Source organism: Vombatus ursinus, unplaced genomic scaffold (genome assembly GCF_900497805.2).
Source record: "Vombatus ursinus unplaced genomic scaffold, bare-nosed wombat genome assembly UNPS02011014.1, whole genome shotgun sequence".
Classification (NCBI taxonomy): Eukaryota; Metazoa; Chordata; class Mammalia; order Diprotodontia; family Vombatidae; genus Vombatus; species Vombatus ursinus.
In genome coordinates, this window is record NW_020950792.1 from 2,036,418 (window position 1) to 2,053,257 (window position 16,840).

General features: G+C 35.4%; 1 protein-coding gene across 1 annotated transcript in view; it reads left to right on the forward strand.

The window, feature by feature from the left end:
• ABCC4 (ATP binding cassette subfamily C member 4) overlaps positions 1-16,840 on the forward strand; it is a 261,117-nt gene that overhangs the window by 81,497 nt on the left and 162,780 nt on the right. Inside the window, exons 9-13 of the mRNA XM_027855684.1 lie at positions 702-803; positions 3,115-3,204; positions 6,455-6,646; positions 11,606-11,700; positions 12,274-12,360. Coding sequence (XP_027711485.1) covers positions 702-803; positions 3,115-3,204; positions 6,455-6,646; positions 11,606-11,700; positions 12,274-12,360 — 566 coding nt within the window. The remainder of the gene's footprint in view (positions 1-701; positions 804-3,114; positions 3,205-6,454; positions 6,647-11,605; positions 11,701-12,273; positions 12,361-16,840) is intronic.

A 16,840-nucleotide genomic window follows, 5' to 3' on the forward strand; every position in this document is an offset into this window, starting at 1 on the left:
TTGCTTAATTTAATTCAATTCAACATACATAAATCTCTCTTTACCATTGTGGACCTGTTTCTTCATGTGCAGAGTAAGGATAATTACTAGTACCTGTAGTACCTAGTATAGTGCCTTGCACATAAGGGGCATTTTAAATTGAATTTCTTATCCTTAGTGTATCCAGCACACAAATTTGCATTTCTGTACATATTTTAATCATTAGATACCACCTTCAGTGTATTATTTTTCAAAATCTGAAGCTAACATTACAACAGATTTCTAAATTTTAATTGTGTTTGGACATGTAGGAAATTTCTGATGCTAATGAAATTAGAATGGTATTAAAAATACTTCTGTTTATGATTTCTCTGTAGTACACCAGAAAGGTGAAGGTGCTTATTAGTAATAAATTACCTTTGTAAAAATGCAGACTTGCTGTCAATTGTGTAGGACACTTAGAGAATGTCTGTCATCATTAATGAATTAGATACTTCATTTTGCATAGGTTTTAGTAATTGAACATATAGGTAAGTGTTCATTTTGACAAGTTATATAAGTCATAAAATATCGATCTAGATTCTGACAACATCTATATTTCATGAAATTTGTTAATTCTTTGAAGAATTTTTTTCTGTTATTTACTCTAGAAATACAATCATATTTTTCCTTATTTCATTTTTACATTTTTGGGGTAATTTTTCTGTTTTTTCTCCCTTTAGAAATTCTTAATACTTGATGAAATATCCCATTCTAGCATACAACCACAGAAGGATGAAAAAGCTCTAGTTCATGTTCAAGACTTTACCAGTTATTGGGATAAGGTAATGCACACAAAGCAGAAATAAAACTTTTGGGCACTAGCATATGGATGAATTTCATATTGAGTTTTGATAATTTTCCCATAGACTAAGTTATAACAGCGTGAAATTATTTCCTTAGAAATGTATTCTCAGCCTTCTCTCCCTTCTCTCCCCAGCCAAATGCTTTGGTGAGTGGAAAGTGGTTTTAGAACCAGTTATAACAGCCATGCTTTCCTAACTACAAAGTGGAGAAAAACTTAATGAAAAACTGAGTTCTAGAACTCATGTAGATGATGGCCAGTGAGTGATTGAAGTTTTTGTATCTTATAATTTAGAGCTGGAAAGGACCTGAGAAGTCATCTAGGCCAACTCCATCATTTTGTCGATGAGGAAAAAAGGAGTTTGTCAGGGATTTGAAATTCTAGGATCTATGCCGCACAGATAAATTTAAGATTATATGGTATTTGTCTACATCAATTCAATCAATTATGCAAGTATTTATTAAATAAATACAATATTGCCAAGCACATAACTTTTATTCCTTGGTGGTGGTGAAATAACAACCACTACAACCACAACAACAAAAGACAGTCCCTGCCTTCAGTTGGGTTACATTCCATCAAAAGTGACAACATGTGCACGTATAGATAGATATATAAAAATGACATAATGATGAGAAGTGCTCTTAGCAGATCAGGACCGTCATCGTTTCCACACATACTAGTATGTTTTGAGATTCTTAAGGGGCCATGATCTAGAATTAGTTTAAAGTTATTAAATGTGTGTGAAGAAATCAGAATTCTAAAAGGGTTCTCTGTGTGAATAGTATTCTGTTAGATCTGGGGTTCTTAACTTCATCTTGGACCCATCTGCCAGTCTGGTGAAATCTGCGGACCACTTTTCAGAATAATGTTTTTAAATGCATACAGTTAAGTAGATTTTATTACAAAGGAAACCCATTATATTGACATAGTTATAAAATTTCTTAAGAAGTCCAGAGGCTCCACGTTTAGAACCTCTGAGCTATTTTTAAAACACTAAGGTAGGTTATCCATATCGCAATAGGCCCCTGATTTTCTTTGTACCAGGGAAACCAGAGTACTGTTAATTGATTTGGCTTAAGTTTTTCCCACTACCTTTCATAAGAAATTATTAGATTTTTCTTTAGCCTATGTTTTGTTGACTTAGCAAGCGAATGCAAATTTAGAACTAACAGTTTTAGATAGGAACCCCAGATGTGTTCCCATTTTTTTTTTTTACCAACATGATATTGTGGACATTTTTTCTAAATGACATCAGGGAGCCAGTTGCTGATTGTATTATGTCACAACTCTAGACATTTTACAGTACTACAGAATGCCTATTTATAGTGGGTTTGTCATGGACAGACACTACCAATTAATAGATATACTAGCTGTTTGGAGCCCAGGAACATAATACTTAGAATAAAAGATCGAAAGGATATCTAATATCCAGTCTCCTCATTTTACTGATGGGGAAATTGAGGCCCAGAAGTCACACAAGTAGTAGATAATTGGAGGTGGGGTTTGAACTCAGGCTCTTGGACCTCAGAGCCAATGTTCAAACTGTGTTTAGACTGCTTTATCAGATTTCTTTCATTCCTAAACTTTATTTTCTGTTTTTATAACTGAAGCCCAGTTGTGGTTGTTTGTTTACTATCACCATTATTGGCGAGTAAAGTGCTGAGCATTGTAGAGAGTAATTATCATATAAATAAAACTGAAGCTGATCTATTGATTTAAAATTTATAGTCATGAGAGGCAGAGCTTAAAAATGTTCTGATGCTGCCATCTAGTGGAGATAGTTGAGATAGAAGGCTGACTGAAAAAAATCAGAATCGATGAACTCTCTGGTTATTATTAATAATTTTTTTTAGAGGGATTAAGTTGCACTGTTTTGGAACTTTTGCATAGAGCTTTCCTGGCAACAATCTTGTGATGTAGGCATGACAGGTATTATGTAGGAAACCTTTATTTTAAGGGGTTTGATTCATTAGATACTTTTGTGCCTTGAGGGAATCCAGATGCATGTGGGAAGTTAGTAAAAGAAGAGAACTTGTTTAGAATGAATATTAAAAACACTAAGGCTTAAGACATGTAACTTAACTCATATAGAAATATTCTGTAAATGAATTTAGTTTCCAAAAATTTATCCTCTGTGACTTAATGACATTTGACATCTATTGATAGCTGTTTGGTATGTGGCTTAATTTTAAGTGTAGAATTCTTATATTTTGTGCCCGTGTACCCCCAAGTTTCTTAAACAGACTGATTATTGATTTGAATACATTTTGATCAACTTTCATTTGTAGGCATCGGAAATCCCAACTCTCCAAGACCTTTCCTTTACTGTCCGGCCAAGGGAATTGTTGGCTGTGGTTGGACCTGTGGGATGTGGCAAAGTGAGTTTTAATGCGTTGTGGCTGCTTGTCACCATATTGCTTTCTGTATTACTCTGCTATTATTTCTTGAGTCAAAAATCAACTGTCCCATAGGTTCAGTGAATCATTTCTGGAAGGTAGGTCTTTCCCAGGCCAAAACTGAATCTCTCAGTGCTTCTCAGGAAAGGACTTATGTTTGCTATCGGGACCTGGAGGAAGGCAGATGCCAGTTTAACTTATGGAAGAATTATAGTGTCCAGAGATGGTGTGTGTGTCTTCTCTGTTGATGAGGCCCTCTTCCCTTGAGGTTTTCATGGGGAGGAGAGGTTGAGGATATGGTAGGAATGAGACTAAACAGCCTTTCAAGTCCCTTCTAACTCAAAAATTACAAAGAGTCCACTTCAGTCTTAATGTTAGGGAAGGCTTAATATTAGGGAAAGCTTCTTTACAATTAGAGCTGTCAAAAAAGTGGAGTGGGTTACCTCACTAGGTGGTGGAGTCCCTATTCTTGAAGGTAGGTTATAGTGAGTATTCCTTTCATGTAATAGTTGGAATAGAAGATCCCTGAGGTCTCTCCTAACTTTTGAATTCTGTGATTCTGCAAATTCTGCTGAGTAAGCCCAGAAATTATAGGTAGCTTATTATTTTTTTAAAAAGTTTTAATATATATTTTATATTTTTATATTCTGTAATTTTCCTGCATATTTCATCCTCCCTTCTCCAGAAGCAACTTTTTAAAATGAATATTTTTTAGATTGGGTGTACATAATTTTCTGGTGGGAGAACCAACTCTGCTGTCTATTATGCTTTCCTTCAGTGTGTGTAAAAATGAAATAAACAATTTTAAAGAGTAAAAAAAAATTAATTTTTTTAAAGAGGAAGGAAACTGCCTAACCCCTTACCAGCAAAACCAGTGCATGGAAAAAAGGGACATTTTATGCAATTTTCTACATCTATAAACCTGTATCTCTGTAAAGGAATAGGGATAAGAGTTATATTTTCATATCTTTGGGGACAAGCTTATTCTTTATAATTTAACAATATTTAGTTTTGATTATTTTATGGTATGTTCTTTCAATTTATGTTGTAGTCATTGTGCATATTGCTTTCTTACCTGTGCTTACTTTACTTTACATGAGTTAGTACAAATCTTTTGCATGTTTCTCTGTATTCAGTACTGTTCATCATTTCTCATAGCACAGTAATATCCCACTACATTCATACACCTTACTTTATTTAGGCATTCCCCAGTAGATGAGCAATTCTTGCTGTCACAAAAAGTGCTCAGGGGATTTCTTTCGGAAGAGTAGAACCCTGTTGTTACAATTCCTTACATGAGGTACAAATCCAACCCAGTGAGAGCCATGTGCTTGAAAAAAATACTTATAATTTGTACATTAGATAGGTCTTGAGATAATGATGCTCTTCACCCTCTGCAGTCCCGGAAACTCTCTTCTCTGCTACCGTCACTTGTGTTTTCTCTCTCTGCTTATTATTGCCTGGAACCGCTCCGTCTACTGTCTTCTCAGAACCCGTGCTTCTTTCTCCTTCACCCAGCTGAATTTGAAATAGAAATAGAGTATTGAAATAGAATAAAATTAAATTTTGCTTTTATTAATCTCTCCCTTCATTGTAAAACAAAACTCTGGTTATACACACATATACATACATACTTACATCATATATGTGCATATTTTCATGTATAAATTGTGCATTGTATATGTGTATATTTAAAGTATGTTTAGAGGCAGCTAAGTAACACACCTTTCCACCCCATCTCTGATTCTGCAAAGGGGTTATGTTCTTGTTTCAAGGCTATAAAAAGTGGGCAAGAAGTTATAGAAAACACTGATTGGAAGCAACTGGTGGTAACAATGGAAACGAAAACAGACCAGGGTTTATTTGGGAACCCAAGGTCTCTTTGGGAGAAAAAGGAAGTGATAATGGGGAAGCAAGACCAGGAGCTTATCTCCTAAATATTTTGACCCTGACCCCAAAGTTCCTGTGCCATCTATGGACCTTGCCTGCTCCCTTTAGTGACTTTCAACCTTCCACACTTCAATTTCCCATAACCTCTACCCTTTTGGAGCCCTTGTTCTCGGCCATGGTCCCACCATTAGTGGATTAGCGCTAACAGAATCCCAGGTCCCCCTCTCTGGCATGTCAATAGGATGCCAGGAAAGAGTCTTTCCCACTCCGTATTTCTTCTTCCCATGTGACATGCCACATCGGAACTCTTTGGGTGTTTCTCTATATAAACATTATAACAAATGGCAGAGTGATTTCTATATTATTAGTACATAAGAATCAGTAAGATGGCCTGACAGCCTACCAGGGGTGGGGAACCTATGCCCCGAGGCCACATGTGGCCCTCTAGGTCCTCGAGTGCCGCCCTTTGACTGAATCCAAACTTCACAGGATAAATCCTCAAGCTCCTCAAGTATGGCCCTTTGACTGAATCCAAACTTCACAGAACAGTCACAAGGCTGCACTTGAGGACCTAGAGGGCCACGTGTGGCCTCGAGGCCTTAGGTTCCCTACCCCTGGAACCACTAAGCAAAAGTGTTTCTATGGGACAACTCAATCATTGTTGCAAATAACTGACATATAAACTTTTGGGTTATAGCCCATTTATAAGTTGGGTCAGCCAGTATGCAAGAGCATATAATGTAGTGTCAAGAGTACACTTAAAATTATATAATCAGTCATAGAGATTATCTATTCTATCTTCCTTATCTTACAGGTGAGGAAACCAAGGACAATATATTCCAGTGTAGGTTTGCCCATGTTTTTAAAGCCATGAGAAATGGATATCTAAACTCCACACATCTATTACATTAAGTGAAGGACTTTATAGTAGGTGTATCTGCCTTAAGATATAATATGTACAATATAGGTACACAGGATGTACCTGAGTTTCTAGCCAAGAATCTCCAGGCAGTATTACTTTCAGCAGAAATCAGCCTTTTAGTAAGTAGAGTGGTTTTAAGTAGAGTTGATAATTGTATTTTGAATTGTAATTCATTTTATTACTGTGTTTAAACAAGCAGTGGGTTACTTTGTTGATCAAGATGTGTTTCCTATTGCTACTTTCAAAATGTCCATCTTACCATTTTTTCACCATAAAAGAAAGTAAACACTGAAACATTGACCCTGTGCGCAGGCTGGAAAACTAGTGTCGTTGAAGAAGCTGAACTAACATTTTCCAATAATTTATGTACGTTCATTCTTGTTTTATGGCAACTATATGACTTGGTTAAATTTTTTTCAGTCTTCTCTTTTAAGTGCTGTGCTTGGTGAGCTGCCAAAGTATAAGGGATTGGTCAATGTAAAAGGAAGAATTGCCTATGTTTCTCAGCAACCCTGGGTATTTTCAGGAACTGTTCGAAGTAACATTTTATTTGGGAAAAACTATGAAAAGGAAAAATATGACAAAGTAATAAAGGCATGTGCCCTAAAAAAGGTAAGCTGATTATTCATTTGGAATTGCTTGAATCCAGTTTTGTGCTGTTGTTTAAAAACTTGTAAAATTATCTTTTGTTTATCTATTACCAGTGAAAGTGATAGAAAAAAAGATAATTTTAAAAGATTCCGCCTTCACTCTCTACTTTCCTATCCAAAGAACCGTCCCTAGTAAGAAAGATTAAAAAAGGAAGAGTGGAGAAAAGCACTTAAGCAAAACTGAAAATATGTGTAATATTCTGTAACCACAATCTCCCACATCTGCAAAGAAGGAGAGAGGTCCGTTTTTTCTTTTTGAATGATTCTGTTTTGTTCATTTTAATTTATGAAGTTGAAAGGACCATCTTTTAAAAAAAATTTTTTTTCAAATTACACGTAAAAATAATTTTCAACATTCATTTTTAAAAAAATTTTGAGTTCCAAATTCTTTCCTTCACTTCCTCCTCTCTCCCCTCCTTGATAAGATAAGTAATTTGGTGGAGATTATACATGTGCAGTCATGCAAAATATATTTCCATAGTAGCCATGTTTTGAAAGAAAACACGGACACCCTCCCCCCAAAAATAAAGCTTAAAAAAAAGTATGTATGCTTTGATCTGTACTCAGCCTCTATCAGTTCTTTCTCTGGGGATGGAGCATTTTTCATCATAAATCCTTTGGAATTATATTGGTGAGAATAGCCAAGTTATTCACAATGGATCACTGAAGGGACTATCTTAAAAAGTCACAAACAGATATCTATATTTGGTTTAATTAAGGCAGACGGGGTTGTGAAAGCTCACCTTAAAAAAAAATCCTGTAATACTGCCTAAGTTCACTAGAGGGAGGTTTTGTGTTTCTAGAGGTTAGATCAAGTTTAATAGCAAAAGGCCAGGTCGGGTGTTTTGTGTTGCAATACAATTTTAACAAAATTAATGACAGTCAAAGTACTGTGAAAACAACACTGCAAAAATAGAAATTAGCTTATTGTGATCCATTTCTTTGGATTAACAATTTTACATGTTGTGTTCTTATGGATTTAAAATTCAGTGAATAATAGTGCTAAAGGGCTCTTTCCATTGGGTCTGGACAATGCAGTCTAGACATCCTGCTGTGCTTTTATGCTCTCTGTGGAAAGGATTGGGCCTGAATTTCAAAGGTATAGTACAGAGGATGTTAAGCTACCGTTGTGAAGAAACAGTTATTTTGTTTGCCTGATGACTTTTGAGTATTGTAGAGAGTATCTGTTGAGTAGCATTTTATAACACTAGGGAGGTGAAGAGAAGCTATTTAAAGTACTTTTTATTAGGTTCTCCTTGACTTTTTTCTTTTATTCAGTACAAAGTTTACCTTGATGTTTTCTTCTGATTAACTAATTAGTATATTTTATAGAATGAGAGGAAATAATAAACAATATAGAACATTGAAGATGAATGGAGTAGAGTAACATAGTAAAGAATGAATTTTTAAAAATCAATAATTAATAGGTTGTCTTTTAACTGAAGAGAAATGCAATTGTGTACACTCTACTAAAATTATAATACGAAAGAATATTGAAACAGATGAGGCTGGGGCCATTATATTGGAGTAAAAATAATTTTTCGTTCCAATAATAATAATAATTACCAGCTTTTATATAATGCTTCAAGATTTATAAAGGGCTTTTTATGTTTGTTGTTTTTTTCTTTAGCTGTTTTTTTCTTTTTTTTCTAAGCTTATTTTTTATAACAAAAACAGTAGCTTCTGTTCTTTGAAATAAAAATAACAATAACAGCTTTTATATAGTGCTTTAAGGTTTGCCAAGGTGGTTTATAAATATCTCATTTAATCCTCATAATAACACTGGGAGGTAATGTACTATTATTATCACCATTTTACAAATGAAGAAACTGAGGCAGACAGGTTAAGTTTCTTGCCCAGAGCCCTACAGCTAGTAAGTGTCTGAGATAGGATTTAAATTCAGTTGTTCATTTTACCACCTAGCTGCCTGTGTAACACATATGACTAGCCATCTAGATCATCATTGCTTCATCCTACTTTTGAGCAAGCTCCTGCTTATGGATTGTGGCCAGGGTATATTCGTGGACTCTTTGGGTGGATCTACATTAACTCCTGCTTGAGTTCAGTATTCCACTGTCCTTATGTATTTTCTTACTGAGGACTTGGCCTGTTCCACATTCAGAAAATGTTCTGATAGATGTCTACAGTGATGGTTTTTAGTTCATTTGTTTGGCTTTAAAACTCAAGAAATGGGGGCAACTAGGTGGTGAAGTGAATAGAGCTCTGGCCCTGTAGTCAGGAGGACCTGAGTTAAAATCCAGCCTCAGACACTTAACACTTACTAGCTGTGTGACTTTGGGCAAGTCACTTAACCCCAATTGCCTCATCAAAAAGCAAAAAAAAAAAAAAACCAAAACAAACAAACAAAAAAAAAAACCCTCAAGAAATACTTGGAATTTTAACCAGCCAGACATTATCTAGACTTGTGGTTTCTCTTTGATTCCAGGCCTTTAAAATGAAATTTCCTCTGCCTTTTCTGTAATATTCTGCATGTAACATTTTTTTTGTAATATTCAGGATCAAAAGTGATGTATGTGAACCAATGCAAACTGAAGACATATATTATTAGTGATTTTCATTTTATTTTCAGCTTTAATTAGAATTTGGCCATATCCTGATTTGTTTTAGGGCCTGGGAACCAGTTGCTATCATCCACTCATTTTCAAATGAAAATTCAGTATTTAACAGTAATGTAGTATCTGCAGTGACATTCCATTTTGACTATCAAAGAAGTCAAGTCAGCTAGCATTTATTAAGCAGTGGGGATACAAGTAAAAGAGAAAAAGGCAGACTGTCCTAAAGGAGTTTATAATCCAGTGTTGTTGTTTGCCATACTGCCTATCTCCTTTTTAATTTAGGAGGAATACCAATTACAGTATGATACTGATTAGTAGGCAGTAGTCACAGGGAAACCAATTATTTTACTCTTTTTTAAGTTTATTTTTAATCTGTGGAATAAAATAAGCATTTCCATAACATAGTATAATAAAAAAAGATGATTGTACATGAAACTTCAAATCAATTATGTACAATTTGCCAGTCCTTTTAAATATATAATAAAATTATGTAAATTTTTTCTTTTTTTCTCTCGGCTCTAGATATGGCTATCATTAGACACAAATAGGTGTGTGTATACACACACACTCACACACACGTACATATATATGTAAAATTATTCTATACATACTTCTATTTATCAGTTCTTTCTCTGGATGCAGGTAGTGTCTTTCTTCAGATGTCCTTTATTGTTAATTTGGTGTTTATAATAGTAAAAATTACTTATTCACTCAAAGTCATTCTTTACAGTGTTCTCTTGGTTCTGCTTATCTCACTTTTCATTATTCTGTGTAATCTTTCCATGGTTTTCTAAGATCATTGAGCTCTTCGTTTCTTATAGCACAGTAGTATTCCATCACAATCATATACCACAACATGGTCAGCCATTCCCCAATTGATGGGCATCCCTGCAATTTCCAGTTCTTTGCTGCCATAAAGAGAGCTGCTGTAAACATTTTAGAACATAGAGGTGTCTATAGCTGTCTATTTTCAAAACAAACTTCTTGTACTCCTCTACAACCGACATCAAACACATATACACTCACAAAACACAATACACATTTTACTTTCTGTTTTCCATTGTCACAATATACAGACCAAGAGTAGGATGAATAGAAATTAGTATTGTGAGTTCTTATATGACTTCTCTATAGTCCCTATTCTTTGCACACTTATTCTAATACTATTTTAAGATAGTTTTAAGTATCTTAAAAGCCTGGAGTTTCCCTGATATTTTGATTTCTAGCAAACTATTGTAAATTTGGTAAAAACTTGTGCTAAGAAATAATAATTAAAAACCTGACTTTAATTATGTCTTCCTTTAAACAGTATCAGCTAAGGACCCCTCTTTTTTTTTTATTAAGTATCATTAGAAGTTCTAAACACACTTCAGAAGTCAATATTATAACCACAGTTAATTTTGAGTGCATCCATATACATAAAACGAATTCCAGTATGTAACAATGTGCTAGCATTACTTGAATTTTTGACCCGAGAGATTTATATGACTTGATAACATTAGCCCCATGTTGAAATTCTTTATGTTCTTATGAGAGATGAAAATACCACATTATCTTATATTTAATCTATGTGTAATATTTCATTCCTAAGCACTTTTCAGAGATTTATAGGTAATACATATTCAAAAGTCTAGCCTTGATATATTCCTGTGTTTAATCTTTCCCCACATATAACACTTGAATTTGAAAACAGCTCTGGAGACCCCACAGGTACAGTGTTACTTCCCACATTTACTATCTTCCTGCCAATTCTGACATTTTTCCTTTTTCAGTGCCTCAGAAAATTATAGAATAGTCATAGTTGTGTCTTTTATTTTTTCTTCTGTGAATCAGAGATGACTATACCATTCCCCCCTCTTGATTTTTGTGAGTAATAGCAAATAAAAATGATCATGAAGTACTCTGGCAACATAAAAGACTAGGTGATAATAAGTTAGATAGGAAGGCTAGTTCATTCATGGCTTGGTGTTTGAAAATAGAAGTAATAAATTTCCGCTTGTTTTCATATTGCCTCTATTTCAAATGCATTTGCAATTAGCCATTGGAATCTTTGTCTACTGACATAGGTTGTTTCTTGGTAAATCATTAGAAATGCAGAGTAAATAGTCAGGATTGGGATTCAGATCCTAGCTGTATTGCTGTATGTCCTTGGACAAGTTTGCCTCAGTTTCTTCAACTGGAAAATAAAGATGATAAATAGCATTTACCTTACAGGAATTTTGTAAGGATCAAATGAGATGATATTTGTAAAGTACTTAGCACAGTGCCTGGCATTTAGTAGGTGCTATATAAATGTTTCTTCCCTTCTCCTTTCCCAAATGTATGATTCTTTTCCTTTCTCATAGGATTTACAGCTTTTAGAAGATGGTGACTTAACTGTGATAGGTGATCGGGGCACTACACTAAGTGGAGGACAGAAAGCTAGAATAAATCTAGCAAGGTAAATAGTACTTTAGTAGTTTTTCTTTGGATCTAAGTTATGATTTAGCTGCTGTAGGAGACTTGGAATGAAGAAACTCCTACCAGTGGAGATAGACACATATTCTTCAATTTAAGTTTTTGAGACTGGGGCAGTGAGAGGTGAAGGGTCACATGTCTTGTGTGTCAGAGATGAGATTTGAACCTATTTCTTCCTGATGCTGTAGCATGCTTTCTTGACCCAGCACCACATTTTCTCTCTTATGCTGTTACTTCAGCTATAGTTATGGCTTTATTTCTGGAATGGGGATTACAGGTGATATGGTGTAATAGAAAGAAGAGCAGAAGAGGAGCCAGGAGATTGAGATAGTAGTAGTCCTGGCTTTGCTATCAGATCTTAGACAACTCATTCAACTCTCTGGGCCTCAGTTTCTTATCTGTAAAAGAAAGATTGAACTAGAGCTTGCTCCCAGATCTTAAAATACCCTGAATCTATGACTAGGTTTTACTCTTCTTTAATTGTTGCCATGAATTAGGCGAAAGGCAATCATCTTTATTTAATGTTGTTGAGTCTGACATCTCTTGATTCTTTTAGAGCCGTGTATCAAGATGCAGATATCTATCTTCTTGATGATCCTCTCAGTGCAGTGGATGGAGAAGTCGGAAGGCACTTATTTGAATGGTAAGTTTTTGTTTTGAAAATGATTTGTATTAGATCTCAGTGATCTAAGAATAAATTTGGGTAACATTCTGGATTTAAAAAAGAACAACACATTCCTTTGTTTTAGGAGAACTGTAGGATGATGATATCATGGCAAATAATGTTTTTTTTCTCTTTATTTTAAGCTGGAAGAGGCATAAGTTAGGGGGCAGATAGCATAGGTGCTATTCTGACCTACAATTTGTGGTCTAACTTAAGACACATCACTACTTTTTTACATCTTTTTACTGTTTAAGAAAGTGATAGCCTAAACTGCTTTGTGTCCCAGGGAGGGAGAAGGGAGGGAGAAGGAAGGGAGATAGAGAAAGAATTTGAAACTCAAAATTAAAAAAAACCACGAATGTTAAGAATTGTCTTTACATGTAATTGGGGGAAAATAAAATATTACTTTAAAAAAAGAGAAAGCAGTAGCCAAAGAATATAAGTCGACTTCAGGAGTAAAATAATGAATTTGTTCCACTTTAACTTTTAACTAGAATAAGGATAAATTACTGAAATGATGAATTTGCTTCCATTTATACTTATAACTGGACTGAGAATAAGTTACCAAAACATGCTCTTCCAACTAAATGCCACCCTATCTCTCTCTTCCTCTTCACTGCTAAACAATTTACAAACCTCAACACCTGAGGTGATCATTTCTTCATCACTACCTCCCTTCCTTCACTTGCAGTCTGGCTTTTCTACCTGTCCCACTCTTCTGAAACAGTGTCTTCCTAGACACCTAGACTGTGGCCATTCCTCAGTCCCCATCCTGCTTGACATCTTTGTAACAATTGGTATTGTTGACTTCCCCCTTCTTCTGGAAACTTTATCTTCCCTTGGTTTTGGGGCTGTCTCTCCTATCTTTTTAACTTAACACTGTCTTTTTTACTGTCTCCTTAAACTCTTCCTGATCCCTTAATTGTATTTTACAAGGTTCTTTCCTTAGATTGGCTTTATGCTTCTTATTGTATTTGTTTCCATGACAGTCTCACTCATTCTCCTGTTTTCACCAACTGTTTCTGTATATGTGACTCCAGCTCTCCCTGTTGGACATCTCTACTTGTATCAGCTGTTGGCATCTTAAACTTGTCATGTTCAAACCAAAATTCATCATCAGTCTTTCTTAATCCATCCTTGCTCCTGACTTCCTATTTCCATTAGAGTCCTGCCATGTTTTCCATGATTCAGATTTGTAACCTCATACTCATCTTTGAGTTTTCCCTTCTTCAAATATCCAGTCAGTCACAAAGTCTTTTCAGTTTTTCCTCCATAAATTCCATTGCAAGAGGCCATGCTGTATGTTAGCCAGGGATGGCCTTGGAATCTGGAGGCTCTGCATTTAGGTCCTACAGACTTGCTTTTTTAACCTGAGGAGTTCACTTAATCCGTCAATGCTCGAGGCATTTCTCTAAGACTTTAAGTTGGAGAGCAAGTATCCGTCTGTAATACTGGAGAGAGGTCTTTTCCAGGAGCTCTCTAAATTCATGGCATCACAGATCTAGTCTAGAAAACAAAATCTCCCCCCAAAACAACATCAATAGCTCCTGCATCTATCCCCTTTTCTTTATTCAGATGGCCACCTTCATGGTCTTGGCCTACATCTCTTCCTTGCCTGGATTACTAAAATAACCCTTTAAATGTTCCTCTTATTTCTAGACTCTCCCTGCCCTATATTCTTCACATAACTAGCAAAATAATCTTGAAGCGTAGGTCTGATCATAGCTCAAAATCTTCACTGGCTTCCTATCAACTCTAAAATAAAATAGAAGACAATTTCATCAGCCTGGTATTTAAAGTCCTCCACAATCTGGCTCCTACTGACTTTCCCAGACTTTATTCAATGTTAATAATTAATAGAGAGCGTTTATGAAATACTTTAAGATTTGCCTAGTGCTTTAAATATATGCCCTCATTTGATTTGATTTACTCCATTTGTGTACTTTGCAATCTAAACTGAATTAAGAGTTGTTCTCTGAACCGGATTATCTTCTCTTATCTCCTTGTATTTGCAGAGGCCCTTCCTTTCTTCTTGATTCCTCATATTTCTTCAATATTCAGACCAAGGGTCACCTCCGCTTTGAAACCTTTCTTGATATTCCAATTGTTAATCTCACCTCAGATTGTTTTGTATTTACTTATTTATGGAAATGTTGTATCCCCTCAGTAAAATGTAAGCTCTTTGAGGGCAGGGGATGGTTTATTTTTGTCTGTGTGTCTCCAGTGCTCAATACAGTACCTTGGTACTTTGATTTTAATTAAACTTCAGGAACTCATTGTGGAGACAATATATGTCTATATGAAAACATTTATAACAGCCGTTTTGTGATAAGTGCCAAAATTGCTAAGGGACAAAGAGGCATCACTATGAGATGCTGAGACCTGGGAACCAAGCAAAAGCTTTTGTGAAGGACAGACTCATACAAAGGAAAAGACAAGGCATTTCAAGTGGGGAAAGTCATAAGAAACAAAGGATGGGGGCGATAACTGGCAAGATTCTAAAATGACGTGACTTTTCCTAGAAAGAAGGATGTGTTTGTACATGCACATGATTTACTCCATCATGTGTGTGCATATTCACACACACACACACACAGAGTCTACTTTAGGAACTGGCCTCAGGCCAAGAAGACCTGGTTCAAATCTTGTATTTAACACATACTTGTTACGTGAAGGAAAGGTGATGACCTGTGTTGACATAGATTGTATGGGTACATAGAGATGTATTATGAATAAGACCTGTACAGATGTACAACAATGTGAGAAATCAAATTTATAATATTAGAGAATATTATAATTTACTATATTATAGTAATACCTATATGCTATGTAGTATATATAATACACTATAATTATATAATTATATGTAATATAATACTCTATAATATAAATAAAAGATACACATATGATATATGATATAATATACTATAATAATACTATATGTACTAGATATGGTACCACTGTATACTATAATACTAAAGAAGACTTGGAAAGTTAAATGACTTGTTCAGGGTCACTCAACCTCTGTATATCAGATGCAGGAATTGAACCTAGGTCTAGCTGGCTCTGAGTCCAGTTCTCTGTTGTCTCTGCCATGACTTCCTGGACTACATTGGCCCTGTGATTTTATTGGTATAAGGACCTCAGCTAAGGAAGTTCCTACTGCCAAAATTGATAAATTGCTCTTCCAATTTGTAGTCCTAGGGAGACAGTGAAATATAGTGGATGGAAGACTGATCTTAGATTCAGGAAATCCTGGGTTCCCATCTTGTCTCTTGTCATATATAGACTGTGTGACTCTGGACAAGTCACATCACCATTCAGTGCTCCAGGCAGATGCCTAAGAGTATATTAAATGTTAATGGATTGTGCATTAAGGTCAGATTGTGGAGGGCCTCAAATGTAAAGGGGAAACCATCAATGATTTTATATAGCCCAGTGATAAAGTAAAAGCTCCTTGACATTTAGAGAGAAATCACTCATCCTCTCCAAGTACTTATTGACCCAGTCCTTCTGCCATCATGCAAACCTTAGACCTTAGATCATAAGGAAGGTACCTCGCTCCTCAGTGTGACTGGCTAAGAACAAATTCATTACTACCATCAGAAAAACAACTCGAATTGCCTGACCTCCTGCCTGGATCTGCAGGGTCAGTCTTGTGTACAGAGGCAGGCACCTTAATTGCTTAGTGTAATCATGCCCATCAGAAAGCCTTTCCTGCATATCTCTGAACAGATGGGGTATTTATGAAGTTCTCGAGCAACTTTAAGCTTTAATAACTTTAGATATACACTTGATAAAAGTAAGCATGTTCCAGCTCTTGTTTGCTAATCAAAACCACATTCTTTGTAGGAACTTAGGGCTGAGATCACGAATGCAATTTGTAAAATCGCTCAACAGCAACTGGAGAATGGTTTCAATGAGTTAGAAAATTGGATTGAACAATGTGTCATAAAAGATGGTGGTTTTGTTGTAGTTCAGAAATGTTTTGTTTTAAAGGTGAAACAAATTTACTTTCACTTGCCATTAACTGCATTTACTTCTGTCACATGTCCACTTAAAGTTGTGAAAGTTTTAACGGTATATTACTAAGGATGCTCACATTTTATCAATGTCTTTTGAAGGCATGAGGAACGAGTGGTAATTCATGTATTCCCAGAATATTTAGATCATATGATACCAATTCAGTTTATGCTGAATCATAAAAGCATAAAATTTTAGTTTAAAAAGTAGAATCCCTCCCTTTCTTGAGTTCTTCTTTCCATCTTTCCTTCATTCTTTTTTCTTTCCCTTTTTCTTTCCCTCTCTCCCTTCTTTCCTTCCTCCTCCAACCCCTTCATCATTTTGAGGATAATAAAGTAAACACCAAGGCTGCCCATCTATTATTTCTTTTTCTTGTATTCTATAGCCCTCATTTGAATCCTTAATCACAAGTCATTTTCAGCTGACTATAACAGGT